Below are 19,027 nucleotides of genomic sequence, written 5' to 3'. Positions count from 1 at the left end.
AGTGAGCAGACAGGGGAAATAGCAGTGCACCGGCTCAGTCTGAGGTTGGTGTAATCACAGATGGCTCATTCAGTGCTGTCTGAGCAGCAGAAAAGTATGTAGATGGGCTGGAGAAGAGAGACCATAGGCACAGGAGCTCACAGGTTTGAGGCAAGTACACCTGTAAGCAGTGCACGGCAAGGCCATTGGGTTTGCCAAGGCAAAGGAGCAAGCCCTATACATAGTAACAGAAACGCTTTAATGGTCCTAGAACATTAATAGGATGGTGCAGTGTTACTACCCACTTATTTATAGCTGCAAGTTTAGGGTGATGTGTGGCTGCCCGTGTCTCATTTGGAAGAAACAAGTAGAGGAGTCTTGGCTGAAAGGAGCGTATTTCCTTCTGCTCATTACACTCAGTTGATCACTGTTGATTTAAGTGAGGTTTAAACATCATAAAATGTGCCCCCGTCTTTTGATCCCCTATCTGCTGTTTGCCCTTCCTTTCTCCCGTGAAGGTTATTTTGTCAATTCTGTGTGGCACAGGCTTCTCGAGCTGGCCTCCATGTTGTTCCTGTGGCTGGTTGTTTGCCCGTCTTCCCCTTTGGCTTTCCTTCCCTGAGTGCCTTACCCAGCTGTTATAAACATACATAGCAGTATTGCAAAGAGTCCTTCCAGTTGAAGGACTTCCAATCAAGTCATTCATTGTCATCGTGATGTTTAATAGCTGCAAAATTAGTCTTCAGCACATGTGGTCTTCTGCTGGAAGAGTCGTGCAGACCATGATTCAGGAGAGCAGCATTATGGGCATATGCACTGTTGACCTAAGGGGGATGAAACAGGCCCTTAAGTGCTTTGCAGATCCAGGAGCAAAGTGTGGCTGGGTTGAAGTTTACACCAGGAAAACTGTTAACAATGAATTTAAGCACATGATTCTTTAGGGACATGCTCCATCATGTCCCATAGCCTCAGTGATGTGGGAGGCTGTGCTTTTCATGAAGAGTCAGGGAATGAGAGCAGTTCTGCATTTCACTGGTAGGGGAAAAAGTGATCCTGACACACAGTTCATGCCTCAGTTTGTTTCAAAACTGCTTTTGCAATCCTTCAGGTTGAGAAGTTTTGGGTAAGCGTTGTCAAATTTGGCTGCTAAGCACCAAGCACAGTGTTTCCAGTTGTCTTTGTAAAAGTTATACAATCTATTTGTTGATGTTCCTTACAGGGTTGATAAGCCTGCTTGAAGGTCAAGTGTGCTCCTTGCTAGGTCTTGATGTTCTAGGTCTTGCTAGGGCTCTAGTCTGTTTTAACAGTTTACAACATGTAGGCCAAAGGAAAGCCAAGGAAGGAATACATATCATGGGTCTCTGCTATGGGTTGTTCAAAAGTTGAAAGTTTTGACAGGACAAATGACTTAACATGGTCTTTGGTTGAACGTAGGTACAGGATCTGCAGAGAGCCCTGATCACCATGTCTCTGCTGCTCTTCATTTTGCCAGAGAGATGAACAAGTGAGAAATATTACTCACAGCTTACTGATTTTGATTTTAAAATAGACTTTATTTGTTAATGTTCTTAGTAGCAATCAGGGAAGATTCTTGGCCTGTTGCAGCTGCTGTGCTTTTATATGGCTCATAGTGTTATAAGAAGGCAAAGGGATTATGGGGCTTTGGCGACTTTAATAAAACCTATTTTTGCTGTTAGGATCATTGATGTGGTATATGGTTTGAATTAAAGTTCTCGTTATCATATTAAGATTCAACAAGGAGTTAATTAAGTGTAGAGAAGTAATGGAATGCTAATACTACAACACTGCAGTGAAAAATGAGGCAGTATTTCCATACTAAACTCTAGTTTTCTCCTCGTTGTAAGTACCATGCCTGTGAACGTGCATCAGAGTATACTTCTGGTTCAGGCAGAAAGCTTTCATGTTTGACAGTGCTGCATCTCTTGGTAGTAACATGCCAGTCCATCATTTTCTGACCATTCCTGTGATGGGATAACCCTATTAAATTTTAGAGTACTTATCTTTGCACTCATTGGACTTGAAAAGAAAATAGTGTGTGTTAAAACTTGGCATCTGCAAATGGCTGAAAATCAACTTGTAGACTTGAAAGTTAGTTTTGATTAGAAATAGCAAAATTGAAATGATTTAAGAATGCCTGTTTTGCTTGTTGTATGTGATTTTTGTTGATTTTAGGAAGACCTGTTGGACTGTGAGTCATGGAACATGCAGATATTTTACTTTCTGATAATTCTGTTAACGCTGAATAACTGTTCTGTTAAATAATCCAAGGGTTGAGGCAGGAAGATAGATCATCCCCACCAGCTTTTTGGCTTGAGAGAGATCTTCACTACTGTACCACAAATTTTATGTACCTAATAGAGAAGTTGAGCTCAGCTTATTTCTCCTTCAGCATTCATTTACCTCATTTTTTTTGAAGTATGAATGCAGTGTACAGATGTCCCCTGTATATGTGGTAATAAAACTTAATGATATTTCAGCGGCAAACCATGATTTACAGTAACAAAATGAGTACATTCAGACAGGGCTCACAGAAGCCGGAGGGATTTGAAGCGGAGCTGCCTCTGTTTTTGAAGGAGTTGGGCTCTGTCATCCCCAAATACATGATCTGACCTGCTTTTCAAAAATAAACGTGCTTTCCTTTTTTAGGGAAACCTCAACAGTAAAAATAGTTGGTAGAGCCACGTGTAGCTTCTGTCCATTTGCTTATGAGTCTCAGATAGGGCTGCTGCAGGCAGAGAAATGCCATCTCTGAATACGGTAGGTTAACCTCGCTGGTTTGAGATACTGCATTAAAAACAGGAGCTTTTCTTTCTCTTAAATATGGCAATACATGTGATACATCCTGACTTCAGTGAGGCTTTAAATACGGTGACCGAAATTGGAAATGCGCTCTGGAAGAAAGATGTAGGCAGATGGAAAGAGCCCAGAGGGAAGTGACAAGAATAGGAGGTTTAGCAAACGTAAGCTGTAATGGAAGATGGAAGGAATTGATTTGTTTAGCCTAAAAATACAGAAGGAAATGCAAGTCACCTGATATATAAAAGGTTGCTTTAAAAGGCATGACAATCAGTTTTTCTCCGTGACCACTGAGAGATGCAAGAAGACATCAGGCAAGGATTTAAGCTGGGTAGTAGTATAAATGTTTGAACTTTTAGGGAAGTGGCAAAATGAAAGATGGGCTGTTGAGAAAACCTGCAGGATAGGAGTTTGGAGAACAGGTTAGACAGAAATCTGTTGAAGTGTTTTGGATACATGCCCTCAGGTGATGCAATTAGGTGGTATTTTGAAATATCTTCCTTTCATGGTGGTTGATACCACGTGAAGCTCTCAGGAGACTAATCTTGTAGAGTTTCACAATGCTATTTCACATTCTGATCAAGGAGCTATTGAAATTTTGTGGGTGAGTGAAGGATCCATTCCTGGCCAGCCTGATCTTGCATGGCGTACGAGACCTCCTTTTCCATGTTCAGTCCCTCCCAAGGGAGCAGACACTGTATCCCAACACTGGCCTGTCTCATGGCCTTGCCACTGCTGGGACTGATGCACAGCAGCCACGCTCGGCTGGCACTGACACATTCCTGGAGAAAAGATTTGCTGCTTTCTGGAAAAGGAGGGCAGAGCTCATTTTGAGTCTTTTCCATGTCCTCTCCCACCTATGCGGGGTGGTTTTGGGAAGAGGTGATGCAGAAGGTGGGATGATGGACACGTTAAATCAGAGCGGACAGTAAAGGCCGTAATAGGCATACAGTCACTTGAGACTCTTACATGTTGGACATGAGTATTTCCAGGCCTGTAATTGGATTTTAAGCTAGTTCTTCACCCAATATTGGCTTGGATATCTTCCTTTAATCTGCAGCATCTTGAGCATCAAAGCTATTTTTATATATCCTTGATGGAATATATTTACTTATTGGTGCCTCTTTTTGCTAACACTGAGGAGACATGCTTATTTATCCGCTCTTTTTCCAAGGAAACTTAGAGGAGATAAACACTTAAAAACCCAGCCTCCATTACTGATTTAAAAAGCTTATAAAATTTTTAAACCGTTTACGATTGTCTTTCATTCTGATGTATGATATCTATTCTCAGTATTACTCTCAGATAAATTTGTTTGGAGAATCCAGACAAAATCCATGCTTATATATCTGAGGACCGGAAACTCAGTAAGTGAGCAGGCTACTATATTCTCTGTGAAATATAATCATTCTTTCTACTATTCAAAAGTAACAGCTAACCAAAACAATGAAAAGATGGTACAAAATACATAAATCAGATTTAAGGTTCCTCCTGCAGCCATAATACTTTTCATGTGTGTCATAGTACATATGTCATATTTAAAAATATTCAAACTATTATGTCCTTTAAAATGTACATTTTACCCACACTCGCTGAAATTTGCCACGTAGCAAGAACTGTAACTTCATTCTCTCAGGTCTTAAATCTTATGCCTCCCGCAAATTTGAGAATTAATGCAAATAAAACAGACACTGAGAGGAGCAAAATACAGACATTGAAAATATGTTCCAGCAATGGCATTTACATAATTGCAATCAACCAAAAATGTAAAAATTTGAGCCTTGGACAGTGCTGGGAGAATGAGAGCTTATTGTAGGGAATTCTTGCTGGTTTGGAACTGGCATTAATATGTTTTTTTCCCTTTGTCAGCCGCACAGCTCCGCAAGTGGGAAATGCAATTAGCCAGCAGCGTCCATCTGCATGAGCGCGCCGCGTGCGGCGTATGATGTTTCACATGTTTGGAGGGGTTTCCCATGATGTCAGCCTGTGGGAACTTCTCAGGATTACCTTGATCAAAATTTTGTGCTACCATTTTATCTGCTTACATTTGGCTTAATGGTGTCTTTTAATTTGCACCTTATCTTCTAATTAGTTCTGTTTTTCCTCTTCTCTTAATTGTAAACAACAAACCCAGAAAGACTTTTTCTTTCGTTGCTTTCCCTTGTTGTTCCATCCTTTGTAAATCTCAGGTTTGAACAAGAGGGCAAAAGTATCTTACGTGTATCCTGCAAAATTCCCCATTAAGACTGGATTAATGGGACACTCTCATTGTCCTAACATCTAGGAGGATCTCAGTGCACTTTATGGAACTGCTTGGATGTAATAAGAAATGTGTAATAAACAGTCTACTCAAACTTGCAATTTGCAGATAAAAGCCAGCAACCTAACTGCGGACTGTACAAGAGGAGACACCATCAACATGCTGTTGTTTTGCAGATGGAGGGAACCAAGTGTTATTTTTAACGCCTCCTCAAAGTGGCTGTTTGATGGTCACCATCTTTTCAGTGAGCTCAGCCTAAAATGTAACCCAAAACTTAGTATTAGTATTAGTGAGGTAGTGTATGTGCACATGGGGAGTCATCAGTCTCAATTGGTTTTGACAGCGCAGGAAGATCTTAGGAGGCTTCGCTTGCATGTGCCTGATGTGGAGGCATCTCTCAGGGAACTGATTTTACAAAGGGTGGGTGTAGAGCATGTTCCAAAAACAGGCTGAAAAAGTTCAATTTTGCCTTTAGAAAACCAGCTTTAGAAATCACTACAGCTGCTGAAATTTTAGGCGCAGCTGTTTAAAAAGCCACGAAACAGGGCACATCTCGTTCTCTAGATACATTCTCTCGTATATGTTTGAAGGGCATAAAGCTCTTCAAAACCATCCCAATAAAAAGCTCTGCAAAAATTGTAGTAGCAATAACCTGCTTGCCATTCTAGCAAAGCGCTTTCTTGAAGCAAAAACTAATGGATACATGCCCTGCTGCAGATGGGCTGCATAATGCACCAAGTTACTCTTCAGACTGTCTGCACCATTTCTTCCTGGCTATAAATGTTTTACAGACTTCACACAATACTGTTGTTTCCATGTTACTACACTTGGTGGAAAACTGCTTTCAGGAGACATACACGAAAAACTTGAGGGCATGACTAATATATACATTTACTATAAATAACTATATTTGTGTAAAAGCTTGTTGAGTGAGAGAGAGAATAATTGACAACACAGGCCTAATAAGCAGAAGGTTAATTTTTGAGCCAGGTTTTGTCATCCAGATTAGCTGTACAATCCAGAAGAGCGACATACCTGCAAAAGAGCAAGGTTGGTTGTACTTTTTGTTGCCAAGTGCCCTAAAACCTCTGAAGTTTCCTCCAGAGTCAGTCTAGTCTTGTAAGTTACCAGTAATGCAGTTTTTAACTTTTATCCATCTATTTTTTATTTGCTAGATAAAACTTTCAACCACTCTGATGTGCCAAAGCCATTAAAGATCTGGTATATTAATGAGAGTGGGAGAGCAGGTTTCCTTTCTGCCTATAGCATTTTATTTGCAGTAGTTCTGGATATTTTTCAATTAAGCAAGCCTTCCTCATGCCCTCAAGCAATCCCACGTCACCTTAATTTCTGTTGTATATAACTGAGGGACAGTTTTCAGCCTCTTGCAAAGTTGTTCATAGAGGGGATGTTCCTCAGCTTCATTTTGCAAGTTGCACCCTGCTGGAAATCTTGCAGACGCGTCCCTTCTTCTGCTTCCTGCTTGTGTTCCCATTCTCTATGAAACGCAGTTTTATTACATAGATAAGTAAGACTCTTCTGAAGGAGCAAGATAATTTCCCATTTGAAATGAAACTTTGTGCAGCGCTGTGGATACAGGTGTTTTGGCTTTATTTATGTCTGTGATCATTTTCTTATCCTGGCTGACCTTTCGGCGTACCGCAGAGGCTGAAGGAACCAGAAAACCCTGACGTTTAGGGCGATGTGAACCTCGCATTTCAGGACGGAGGCGTTTTTCAAGTGATCATGCTCCTCATTTTCTGTAGGGGACACCTTGAAGTTTAGCAATCTATCTGCAGAAAAGAACTTTGAGATAGAAATACACATTTTTGTCTTTCTGGACCTTGGTGTCATAAGCCATATAGAAAGGAGAGGCTTCAAAAATGTGGGGTGATACAACTGCAGAGCTGTGAAAGGGAACAGGATGGCAAGGTGCAGGGAAGAGTTTCCCTGGAGGATTTATTGGTCACACTTTTATTTATCATTTAGGTTCCTTATTTGTAATTTCATCTGTTTACCTGCCTTCATTTCTCATCTTCATGCCAGCTGCTGCCATGTCTAAATTTCAGTTCATCTACAGCTTTCCTGGTATTTGGTTACTCGACAGAAATATTTGGAATTACTGTAACCGATTAGTCCAGACTTTCTAATATTGTCTGGGAGGGAGAAGTGGTTGGAAAGCTGATGGTGACGTTTAAAAAGCTGTAGCTATTAACTTTAGTAAATATTAATGCCCCTTGAAAACCCTTTAGAGGTGGGGATTGCCCTTAATGTTTTTTTCCCTGCTCTTTAATGACATTCTTCATCAAAGCTCAAAGACCAGTAACTTTGGCTGAGGGTGAACTATATTTAGATACTGCAGGAGAAGTCCTGCAACTCCCTCCAGAGGGAGCTTTTTCCTTCCTCTTCCGTTTTTTTTTTCCTTCTTTTTTTTCCAACTTTACACTTCTGTTGGATTTTTCAGATTTTTTGAGATCCTGCAGCTTGAGTTGAGTGTAATGGGCGTGGTAGATGTTCTTCTAATAATCCTTCCCCCCCTCAGTTTGTAACATCTCAAAGGCATTTTAAAAAAGCAACTACAAATTAGTTACTGCACCAGTTTCAGCCAAATATGCAAACAGCTGGTCCAAGAAAAAAAAAAAAGCAGGCCAGGTGACAACCTGAACAGAAAGCAAGTAACCTCAGATGAGATGTCGTTGGAGAGGGAGCTCAATATTGGAGAGCCAGTGGGGCAAGAACTGAAATGGAACCAAACCTGCAGACGGAGCAAGTTTGTTGTCCTGCCTCCAGCCAGTGCCGCACTCTGCAAGGAGGTTGTTTGCTTCCTCCCTTGGAGGGGTAAATTAGGCTCAGTTTAAACCTCTCTCAGAGTTCATAGCATGTTCTCAGCTAGTCTCTCTCCCCCCCCCCCTTTTTTTTTTCTTTCTCCATGATTCACCCAGCTCCATGTAATCCATACTCTTCTGTAGTGTCATTTTGTTCTTCTCACTCACACTTGCCCTGAATTTCTGTGTTTGCTTCTTTAGTGGATTATCTGAGTCTGGTGAAGGATCTCCATGTAGGTTGTATTTATTTTGTACAGGCACAACAAGAATTTCTCTTTTGTGTTTTGAAGGCCTGGCTGAAAGCCACCTTGCACTCAGTTGAAAGACTCTTGTTGACTTTAAGCCAGGTCTTGCTGAGCAAGATGCATAGGTTTATGCATGCATGTACGTATGACTGGTAAATAAACACTAAAAGCAGCATTATCTGATTTCTCAGATTGCAGCATATGGTTCCCTTTCTGGTGGGCTGTAGAAAGCTGCTCAGGATTTGTTCCTTTCTCTTTTTTTACGTGTTTTTATCCCATTTTGAGTAATTTTTAATTTTTTTTTTTTGTGCTTTCCAAATCCTGCTCTTCCATATTGCATTTCAGGAGCCGGAGTCGCTATAGCAAAATTTCCCAGTAATAGGGGGAAGGAGGAGCTCCATTAAGCGGCTTGTTTCAGGATGAGGCCTGCCCTCTGGAACAAATTTGAGAAAACCATGGACCTCTGATGAAAGCACAGGATCTTCTTCTGCCAAACCTGGGTTATACTCCCAGTGTCAGTGCAGACTCACTGCGTGATGTTGGCTGGGTTTGCAGAATCTGATTTTTTTCCAAAATAAATGCCAGGCAGGGTGTCTGCTTCTGTCTTCCCTTTGCATGCCTGAATGGCCACAATTTGGGCCTGAAGTCTTCAGGCTTCAGTCTCTTCCACTGTTACTTGTGGATAAAACTCAACAAACCTACTCAAAATTTTTTTCCCCAGTGTCCTATTTATTAAGAAAGATACTTTATCACAGAATCACAGACTGGTTGAGGTTGGAAGGGACCTCTGGAGGTCATCTGGTCTAACCCCCCTGCTCAAGCAGGGCCACCTAGAGCTGTCTGCCCAGAACCGAGTCCAGACAGCTTTTAGACATCTCCAAGGATGGAGATATTTATAGGGGTAAGGCATCATGGGCAAATCCTTCATGCTTAGCTGAAGAAATTTTGGCCTGATACAGCAGTAATATTTATTAAAATATTCCATTTAAAACTAAGATTTTGTTATGAAACACGACCTCAAGCTTCATTCAACTCTGCAAATAACAGCCATGTTTTCAAGTCCTCATTCTGAAGACCAAGGTGCTCCAGGGGGCAGGATGGCAGCACTTGGTCAAATGGACAGGCTGAACATTGTTGTTGCCTCAGGTGCCTCAGTTACAAGGTGCTCCTTAAAACTGAGCCTCCATGGTGGATCGCAAACAATGTTTTCTAGGAGCCTGGGAAAAGATGGGCGTCAATAGTGGAGCAGTGCCAGCACCCATTGACTTGTGTCGCAGTTGTGTGTTCAGGAGTCTACATGACTGCATCCACAGTCGCAGCCACCTGGGAGGTGTATTGGAGAGATCAGGGGAGTTTGTTCCAATATTGGCTCTTCTCATGGCCGTTGCCAGTAGAAGGTTGCTTTTAAGAAAGACTTATTTTGGAAAGGTAGAAGGTCCTTCTGATGACTGTGATTATAACATCTTTCTTGGGTGTCTTCTCACCATGAGCATCTATTTATTTGTCTCTCTTTGCGTGTGTGCCATGAAGGTTAAATTTGTTACTAAGCCCTGGATTTAGGGTCCGGTGTACATTTTGAAGCCGGTGTGCATCTGGAGCACACTGTCCGGTGCTGGGTGTGTGCAAACCGAGGTCCTCTCCAGCCTGGTTTCCAAAGCTCAGCCCGCGTAGGCACCCACCTCTCTCATCAGATAGGTCCATGATTTTCATCATCCCTCATGCCATGCATAGGATCCTGAGAGGAGGAGGAGAATGGACTCCCTGTGTTAGCACCGTCCAACATACATGATCCATACCGTGCCCACCTCATCACTGAGTGTGCCCTAGACCCCCTTCTGGACAGCACAACGTATACGCATATACACATTATGGCAGGGATAATGTGATCCCTCTGATGAAATGGCATCCAAGAATAATCATCTTTGACCAGCATCTGAGGTTTTTCAATGCTTGATTTGCCCCTTTGTTATAAAGGTACCCTAAATAACATTTTCAGGTGGTTTTGCTTCCAGGTAGCTAGAGAAAGAAGAGAGAGGCTCTCTTCCTGCCAAATGATAATACAAAAAATAAATGCTCATGTATGTATAAAGCGAGGAAACTCGAGTAAAATCTCATAGGTCAGTACTTCTCCCTTGTTCACCCTGATGCATCAAGACAGTCCATGTAGAATATTGTTACCTGAGGCCGGTCCTCATAGCTGAGGGAGGTAAAAAGTGCTGGGCTGGCATATTGAAATTTTATATCTCATCTTTCATGCCATTTCTCACTGATGCATTTGGTTTCCTTCTTTTCAAATACAATTATTTTAGAGTAGTTTATGGTATAAAAAGAAAATAAATACTTCATTTTTCCCCTAAATAATTTTAATGATGAATTACATGGCTCCAGAAAGCAGTTTGAAAGGCGCTGTGGGCTCCTTTGAAGAAAAGTGTCATCCTGATATAAATCAGGAATATTATTTTATAAATATTTGAATAGCTGTAAACTACCAATATCGAGTAAAATGTGATCACTATCTGGAGAGACCCTTGATATTTCTATCAACTTCAATATATTTTAGTAGCCAGTCTACAGAGACAAATTAATCTTAAAAATTATGTAAAAATCAGTAAATCTGGGGGAACGTGCCACCTTCAAACATCAGTGGCTCCAAGATATAGCTGCAAGTTGGATACTTCAGCCTTTTCCAAATTAAACAAAAAACAGCCTTGAAACTAAGAACTGCATTTTACTTACACTAAGTTTTACTGGTTTTGTTTTTCCCCCATATGGTTGCATGTTTGTTTAATTTTTGTAACTTTAGAGGAAAAACAATTAAAGACCAAAATGTGACTGTAAGTTAATGAAAATTAGCCTTTAGATTAGGTAGTAGCATTGCTGCTATCATCTTTAATTGATTTCTTCCTGGCCAATTTAATCAATTAAAAATGCATAAAATAACATATAGTCTCTTCATAAAATATGTTAGCACTTACGGAAGCATCTCTTAAAAATCAGCCCTTCTCTAGTAAGCCGTGAGTGTTAAGAGAGTTGAGAAGAAGGACTATTAGCAGCTTACCTGAGTCCATCTGTGGCAGTCTTATGAAGAAAAGCAAAATACTTCAAATGAAGTTCACATGTCTCAAGAAATGGGTTTGTAAGAGGGGAAGCAGCAAGGGAAATGTTGACAGATATTTAATTATAATGGCAGTAGTGGCTGTTGCTGTGTTAATAGCATGTGGCAGCAGAGTCACCGCCATCTGTTAATGCCCTGAAATTCTGATACGGTGCATCCTTTATGGAGGAATTAACAATAAATAACCAATCTATCAAATGAAATCACCTTGATTGGATGACAGCTTTACCTAGATAATGATTAATTGCAAAATAATGGGGAGTAAAATGTCCACTATTTGCCTTTTTACTATAGACTAGCTAATGCCGCTATCCGAGTACAGCATCTTGGAGGGTTTACTTTTAAGCTTGTGGTGTGAGACATCATTTAGTGCATCTCCTTTAAATAATCCTTATAAGTAGAGCTATATTAAAAACAAACTTTAGCATCTTAATTTCTATTTGCAACAGATTAGGACTCTAAAATGAGTTGCAGTTCTGTTGATGCACGGTAATTTATTTAATGTTAAATAAGGGAGAAAATGAGGTTAGACTGACAGAAATGACCCTTCAGCCAAAGTCAGGTCAGCCTGGAAGAGCAATCTGACTACGTTAAAGCATTTCACGTTTCTTTGTAAGCTCAATATTAGAATCCAAACTATTAATTTCTGATAAATCAATTTGTCTTCAAAGTGATGGGAAAAAAATATTCTATTTGTTTGTATTTGGAAGAATTATTTTTGATTATCTGTTTTTATTTTGGTCAGTGTAATGAAGTATCACTGCCATAAATAATAGCTATAAACAAAGCAATAAGCCAATTCGAGGCCTGGTTGTGTTTTATTTTTCTCTTAAGTCCTCTTTTTCTGTTCATTCCTGCTGAGCAACAGATGGAGAAGGTGGCATACTCTGATTAAATAGAAGAATTGTAAGTAACAGGTAATTGAGGTGTGTTAATTATCAGAAGCAATAGGAGGGAAAAAGTAAATTTTGGGATCTTGAAGTCAAGTAAACTGGAATTTTATTTCCGTCTTCCTGTGTGAGTCAGTTAATATTCTGAATGTTGCTCTGGGACCCACAGAGAGAAGGCAATGTACATTTTCCTTGTGTCTTTCTATTTGTTCCTAAGTGACATAAGTTTCTTTAGGCTGGGATTTGTGCTGATTCCAGCTATTGATAGAGCTGCACTGACGCTAAACCACAAGTGGAGGTGTGGAAAGCTGGCTTTGCACCACCGTGATTTATCACAGCTCCCGACGCAGGAGCTATAAATCAGAACTTCCCTTCCCTTTTAATTGAGCCAATGGATTTGCAGCAGTTTTTTGGTGGGGAAAGGTCTGTGCCTCCAGGGTGACAGTATGCAGAGACAGAAGATAGCCCAAAATTCACCTTGTGTTGCAGTAGGTGGGCAGGAGGTGTTATGGCGGCAGAACATGCCTACCAGTGGACCATCCAGATGTGCCATCCCAGATGTGCAGTGCGGACCATTCCTTGTGTCTGCCTCTGCATTGTGGCAAACGAACTGGTGGAGCAGATTTGAGGAAAAAGTCTCACCTGGTGCATGAGGTTGGGATTTAGCTGATTTCTGGTTTTGGTGTCTTCTCCATGAGACCTATCCCTCTCTCTTTATTTTGCTTGACAGTTGTATGAGTCATACATCAACTCATATGAGTTGTATGACTATGTATATGCATGTTCATCACACACGCAACATGCATGTACATAGTCATCCCCAGTTAACACTGTTAAAATTAGAAGATGCTTTGAAAGCAAGTAGTTTCGTCTTCTGTTCTGCTGCTTTGACTTGACATGATAGGATCATGGGCAGGCAGTGGCTGGTGGGATGTAACAAACATAGAGAGACGTTTGTTAAGGCTTGGAAGAAAGGCTTGTTTCTCTCTCACTGTTATTTTCATGCAAGACACCGTTTTCTGTTTAGGAGGATTAGAAGATATGCATTAAACAGTGTTAAATATGCTGAGGCAGTTGATGTTTACAGCCCTTGTAGAATTATTCATTAAAATATTAACTGCTAGACAGCCTCTTTTTTTTTTTTAATCCAGTGATTTAGTAGCCCTCTTAAAAATCATGTTGTGTGATTCAGACATTCAAAGACTAAATAAGACAAAACAAAAACACCAAAATTACCCACAAAGGCACTAATTCTTGGGTTTACATTTCTTAAATTGTCATGGGCATGACATGCCTAAGAAATTCAGATGGATTTGTGGAGCGGGTGAGCTGTAAAATTTGACTCAGCTCTCTCCCATCTGCACCAGCAGTTTTCCCTAACACACAGTGCTGGGAAGATCTGGAAGGGGCCCTATCCTTCTCCAGGTTTTTGCAGACAATAGATACGTGTGTGCACTAAGCTTTGGTTTACAGAAGCTTTTGGCATGAGGACAAGATGTTATGTTGAAGTGCTGGCTCTCAACTAAACTCTTTTCCCTCCCCATGCCTTTTTTAAGATGTTTTTAATGGCTCTGGTCCTCTGTGGAGGACATGGTTGTGTTCTTGTCTATAAACTTATTCTGGTTTGCTTCCTTGGGCCCCTTGTGTCCAATTTTCTAGCTGAGCAGGTCAAGTCTGCCATTGCTGCTCTTCTTACTGGCACGTTTAATGTATGCTTTCTCCCACATACGGTTTGCCATGTGATGCTAATTTTTCTCACCTCTGTTCTGAGCAAACCTACAGGTCTGGGGTGACTCTGGGGCTCTGCCTTTCCAATGCTTTGCCTTGCTCCATTAAAGGTGCCAATTGGTGGTGTTATTGATACAAGTCTACAAGGATCCAAGCCGCAGCTGCACACCTCATTTTCCATGGACTGCTGGAGAGTTGGTAGCCAGCGTGGTGTTTGATCGCTACGCGTCCTGGATGGATTTCACCTGGTGACCCAGAGGCAATCCCACGGGCCACCAAGCCCGTGACATTTAAAAATTGCCCGATCGGGGTCATTGCATCAATTGTGTTGGCTTTAATTTCATTTTTGATGAGCTTTTCTCATTCAGTTGTACAGGTAGAAGAGCCTGAACTCACCGCAGTGTGACACTGTGATGACAAATGCCTGTCACACTTTGTGTGCTTCATAGATACTGATGGTATCTCTGTTGTGTGTTTTTTGTGTGTTTCAGGAAAAAAGTGCCAGTTCAAATGTAAGACTTAAATCTAATAAAGAGATCCCAGGATTAGTACATCAACCCAGAGCAAAGTAAGTTCAATTTTTTTTTTTTTAATTGTAATACAAATAAACACAGGATTAAGCAGTATCTGTGAGATTCCCAATTATTGCCTAGCAAAAACCAACTGGTGGTTCCAGCAGCCCTAAAACCATGCTCAATGTAAATAAAATAGGTAAGGTCGCCTGTGTCCTGATACCAATGACACAGCCGGGCAGCGCTTGTGCCGGCATCCCTGCAGCCTCCTCTCCTTTGCACAGCTAAGATGCAGGACTTAAAATGTGTGAGATGCATCTTGCCGTGCCTTCTAGGAGTACCATACTGTGTTATTTCTCAGCTTTCCATACAACTTACACATAAACAAAATTTTATATGCCCTAGTGTTCCTAAATACTATCGGTTAAGTTCCCAGGGAAGTATTTGCTAGCTCTTGGCTTAGGTTAGCAGCTATACTGCCTGGGATTAGGAATGGTAAGCTTCTTCCATTTAAAACGGTCAAGTTGTTTCTTAAAATGAGGGTTGTTTTGTAGCTGAGCATTTCTCCATCCTTTGCTCGCAGTTCTGTGCTGTACCCTGGCTGAGATCAGCCAGCGTTACATATGCCATGAATTACTTAACTCCTGTGACAAAGCTGGTTGTTGATATTAGTAACTCGTTTCTTATCTAAATCACCGTTACATTTTAATCACTAATTGGATTGAAAATAACAGATTACATGGAGCCATATATCGGGTTTGTAATGAAGAAGTGATAAAGCTTTACTGTTGGATTTTGAACAATAGTGGAAATGCTGTTCTTCATGCCGTGCCTTCAGGGCACTTATTAACTTAAACTTGCTGCATACCAAGTGCGTTGTACATGGTTTCAACTCTGGAAAATTCAGTAATTTCCTAAGCAACTGACAGTATAATTCAGCCTCCTTTCAAAAGGAAAAATCGAGCACTTCAGATGTAATTGCAAAGAAGTTCACGGTAGGGAGGTGGAGGTAAAATCACCCTTCAGCAAAGCTGTACTTCATTATTGTGGCTTGGTCCTTCCCAGCAGGGTCAGAGATGTATTTAAGATGCTCTAACAGGAGGCTAATCAGCCTGGGCTAAAAAAGGGACATTTCTTTTGATGGGTCATCTCTTCTGGTGCATCCAAGGCAGAGGGACTGCGTGGGGTCGAGGGTCCATTCTTTCATCAAACTCTGATTTTAAAAGTCACCACAGAAATCAAAACTGACCTTTATTCACCAAAAAACCTAAAGATGGCATGTTGGCGAGGTGAATGTTTCTGTCTCAGTCCTGCAAAAATAAGGAAACATCTTGGACAGTTACAGAATGTACCATTAGGTTGTTGGGTAAAACCTCTGCTGTTTGCCCAAGCCTCTGCTGTTTACCCAATGTACCATTGGATTTCTGTTTATAAAGTGGCTACATGTATTTGAGTTGCTAATCACCAAGTCAGCAAATATCTGTTATCATGCACAATTTTTTTTTAAGGTTTATCATCTGAAAACCATGACAATTCTGATTGCAATGGGGGGTGGCATTGGGTGGAATGCTAAAAGAGCAGAAATGAATAGATAAATCATTAGATACATCTTGTAGGACCCCTGTCCTGTCACTACAGGCCTTTGTAAAAAGTCTCTCTCCATCTTTCTTGTAAGCCCCCTTTAAGTACTGAAAGGCTGCGATAAGGTCTCCCAAGAGCCTTCTCTTCTCCAGGTTGAACAACCCCAACTCTCTCAGCCTTTCCCCATAGCAGAGGTGTTCCAGCCCTTGGATCATTTTTGTGGCCCTCCTCTGGACCTGCTCTAACAGGTCCATGTCTTTCCTGTACTGGGGACCCAGATGCAGTGCTCCACCTGGGGTCTCACCAGAGCGGAGTAGCGGGGGAGCATCACCCCCATCGACCTGCTGGCCACGCTGCAGGTGATGCACCCAGGACGCAATTGGCTTTCTGGGCTGCAAGCACACATTGCTGGCTCAATGTCCAATTTGTTACCCACCAGTATCCCCAAGTCCTCCTCAGCAAGGCTGCTCCCAATCCATTCATCACCCAGTCAGTACTGATACTAGGGATAAAGATCCCATCTTTTGGTAAAATATGTTTCATTGGCCTGCCATGAAACGTCTAAAAATGCATTCTCATGGCTTCTGATGCGCTTCTTACAAGGAAAATTAAATCCACGTTTCTATCTGGGGAGAGCTTTTTCTTCTGGAGGGATACCCAAGGACTCTGCTTAGGTTCGGTGGTTTTCTGACTCTCCCAGTTGTTCATTAACTCTGTCAGTTCCCCACCCTGCCAAGGATTTTATAATTTTACACAGATCCTCAAAATACACACTGTGTCAGCATTTGTGGGGTGTGTGTGTTGCATCTCTAAATTGTAGGGCAATTTTACTGCCCAGACAGACTTCTCTGAATATCATGGCCTGTAAGGGCTTTAGGACCTCCTGTGGGACTTTTCATGTATGTGGCAACACAATACTCCCTTTTTTTTTTTCCCCTCCTTCCTTTAATTTCCTTTTAAATTATGGTTGGGGTGAGTCACTACAGTATCAACTCATTTTATTAGAAACCGGATCTATGATGTTGCAAAGGCAAGAATATGTTTCTAGTGCTTACCTACCCAGAAAGGGCTGTACTGCCCTAAAGCCCCTCTCCAAGACACCTGAATATGCAGGTGACAGGGTCAGCTGCCCCAAAGAAGCATTTTTTTTCCCCACCTCAGGTGGAGGTGGGAACCTGAGGGACAGGCAGACAGCTGGGGACAAAAACTCCCACAGCCACTGAAAGGTGAATTGTTCCCTCTCCTGAATTACCAGCTTTAGGTTTTAATGCCACTTCTGTGACCTTCTTTTCTGAACTGAGTCTTCATTTATGTCCAGCATAAGCAAATCATTGTATATGTTCATCCTGATAGCAAGTGAAGTATGAATGCTGAGCTTTGTAGGAAAGTGCAGCGTGTTGTTGGGCACTTGGGAAAAGTATTAACTCATTACGGCTGAAAGGATCATGCCGAGGAAGAGGAGTCTGGGGTGGGAATTCAGCAAGCCGAACCAGCTTTTAGCGTCGGAGGAAATCTCTGAGAGCTGTGTCCCCTTCTAACCATTTGGCATCACTGTTAACAGTGACACCAGTCTCTCATCCTTCCTTTTTTTGTCTCACATTGAGTCCCTGGAGCTTTCCTCCAGCCCCCTGTGGGCTCAGGTGCTCCTCCCTGCTGTGGTTCCAGAGGATGCTCCAGCTTTACCTTCCCGGAGGGATATCATTATTTCAGGAAGGAGGCTCTTACCACCCCCTAACATAAATAAAGCAGACACACCCCAAATACCACCTGCCATGCATCCTCATCTTTGTCTCCTCATCCTTCCCTTTGCATCCAACCTTCCTGTATTTTTAGCTTGCAGGTCCCCCTTGGGGAAGGGCCTGTTGTCTTGTGCCACCATCAGCGTTTTACAGACAACGAATAAGAGTATTTTCCAGCTGTCTTCACTAATGCAAAATCGTATCACTAACCCTGAGCCTCTTGGTGCTGCAGAATTAATTGAAGTGAATAATCTGCTGGGTCCGCTCAGGGAGCAGCAAGGACCACCTGTCGGGGAGGGGAAGGACCAGCCTGGGCTTGTAGATGTTCCTGGGTGTTGAGTGCAGAGCCCAGCTGTAGCAGGGCAGGCAGATCTTCAGTGCGAGGCTTTAACCTCACATTGTAGGCATCTCATTTTGTGGTGGTGAGGTTGGCAGTCTTGGAAGACCTTCTGTCTTGACACAGAGGGGGCTCTTACTGGCCCAAGGAATGGTAGCGAGCTATTAAGTTTCTGCAACCTGCCTGGAAAAGGGAATAGTCTCCTCTGGATGCACGCAGGTCCTAGTTACCATCCCAAGTTCAGCACGCATACACAGAACTAAATGCAATAATTCTTCTGTGGGCAAACCAGAAAAAGGAAAGTAGACGAAAGTGTAAAGTGGTTTATTTTTCACAGTGGTGAAAGCTTACAGCTGAGTCCCTCAACAACCCTGGACTGCAGCATCAGTATTTTAAAATGGAAGAAATCCTGTTGGTACTGATACTCTTCCTTTGCCTTTTAGCATGCACATCTCTGAAAGCCAACAAGAATTCTTCAGAATGCTTGATGAAAAAATTGAAAAGGTAAGACACAATAAAGTAAATATACGTTTTCACTCATTAATTAAATGGGCTATTTGGATCCAGTCTAGATCTCAGCCTTTGCTTATACCTTGAGCTGATGTTCACTCACCAATATACTCTTTACACTTCATATTTTGGAGTGGTGTATCTTATTTAATACTTGATATTAAATATTGGCTTCCCCAATTGGAATAAAGTAATTTGTAGTGTTGGGTTGCAGAGTAGGAGGGAAATTTTTACTTGGATGACTCTGAATTTCTGCCATTTTTGCCGACACTCCTGGTCTTAGGAGTTGGAGTGCTACTACAGCAGGTGAATCTCTTATTTGTCCCAAGCAACAAATTTGTTACACTACTCAAAAAAAAAAGTCATGAAAGCAAAAAGATAAAGGGGAAGAGTAGAAGTGAGGAGGAGTTTGTAGATTCCCGAGGAGAGTATTTCTATACCAGTATTTCACAGGAGTAAGATTTTACTTAACCTATATGCATTTAAAAG

At 41.6% G+C, this 19,027-nt stretch overlaps 1 protein-coding gene across 5 annotated transcripts in view; it reads left to right on the top strand.

The window, feature by feature from the left end:
- C5H1orf21 (chromosome 5 C1orf21 homolog) overlaps nucleotides 1–19,027 on the top strand; it is a 130,121-nt gene that overhangs the window by 101,613 nt on the left and 9,481 nt on the right. For all 5 annotated transcript variants that reach the window (XM_076339578.1, XM_076339582.1, XM_076339579.1 and 2 more), the window contains exons 4-5: nucleotides 14,351–14,427; nucleotides 18,472–18,532. In XM_076339578.1, coding sequence (XP_076195693.1) covers nucleotides 14,351–14,427; nucleotides 18,472–18,532 — 138 coding nt within the window. The remainder of the gene's footprint in view (nucleotides 1–14,350; nucleotides 14,428–18,471; nucleotides 18,533–19,027) is intronic.

The sequence above is a fragment of the Aptenodytes patagonicus genome, chromosome 5 (assembly GCF_965638725.1).
Source record: "Aptenodytes patagonicus chromosome 5, bAptPat1.pri.cur, whole genome shotgun sequence".
NCBI lineage: Eukaryota > Metazoa > Chordata > Aves > Sphenisciformes > Spheniscidae > Aptenodytes > Aptenodytes patagonicus.
The sequence above is the reverse complement of the archived record's forward strand: the minus strand, read 5'-3'. Positions and strand labels throughout refer to the sequence as shown.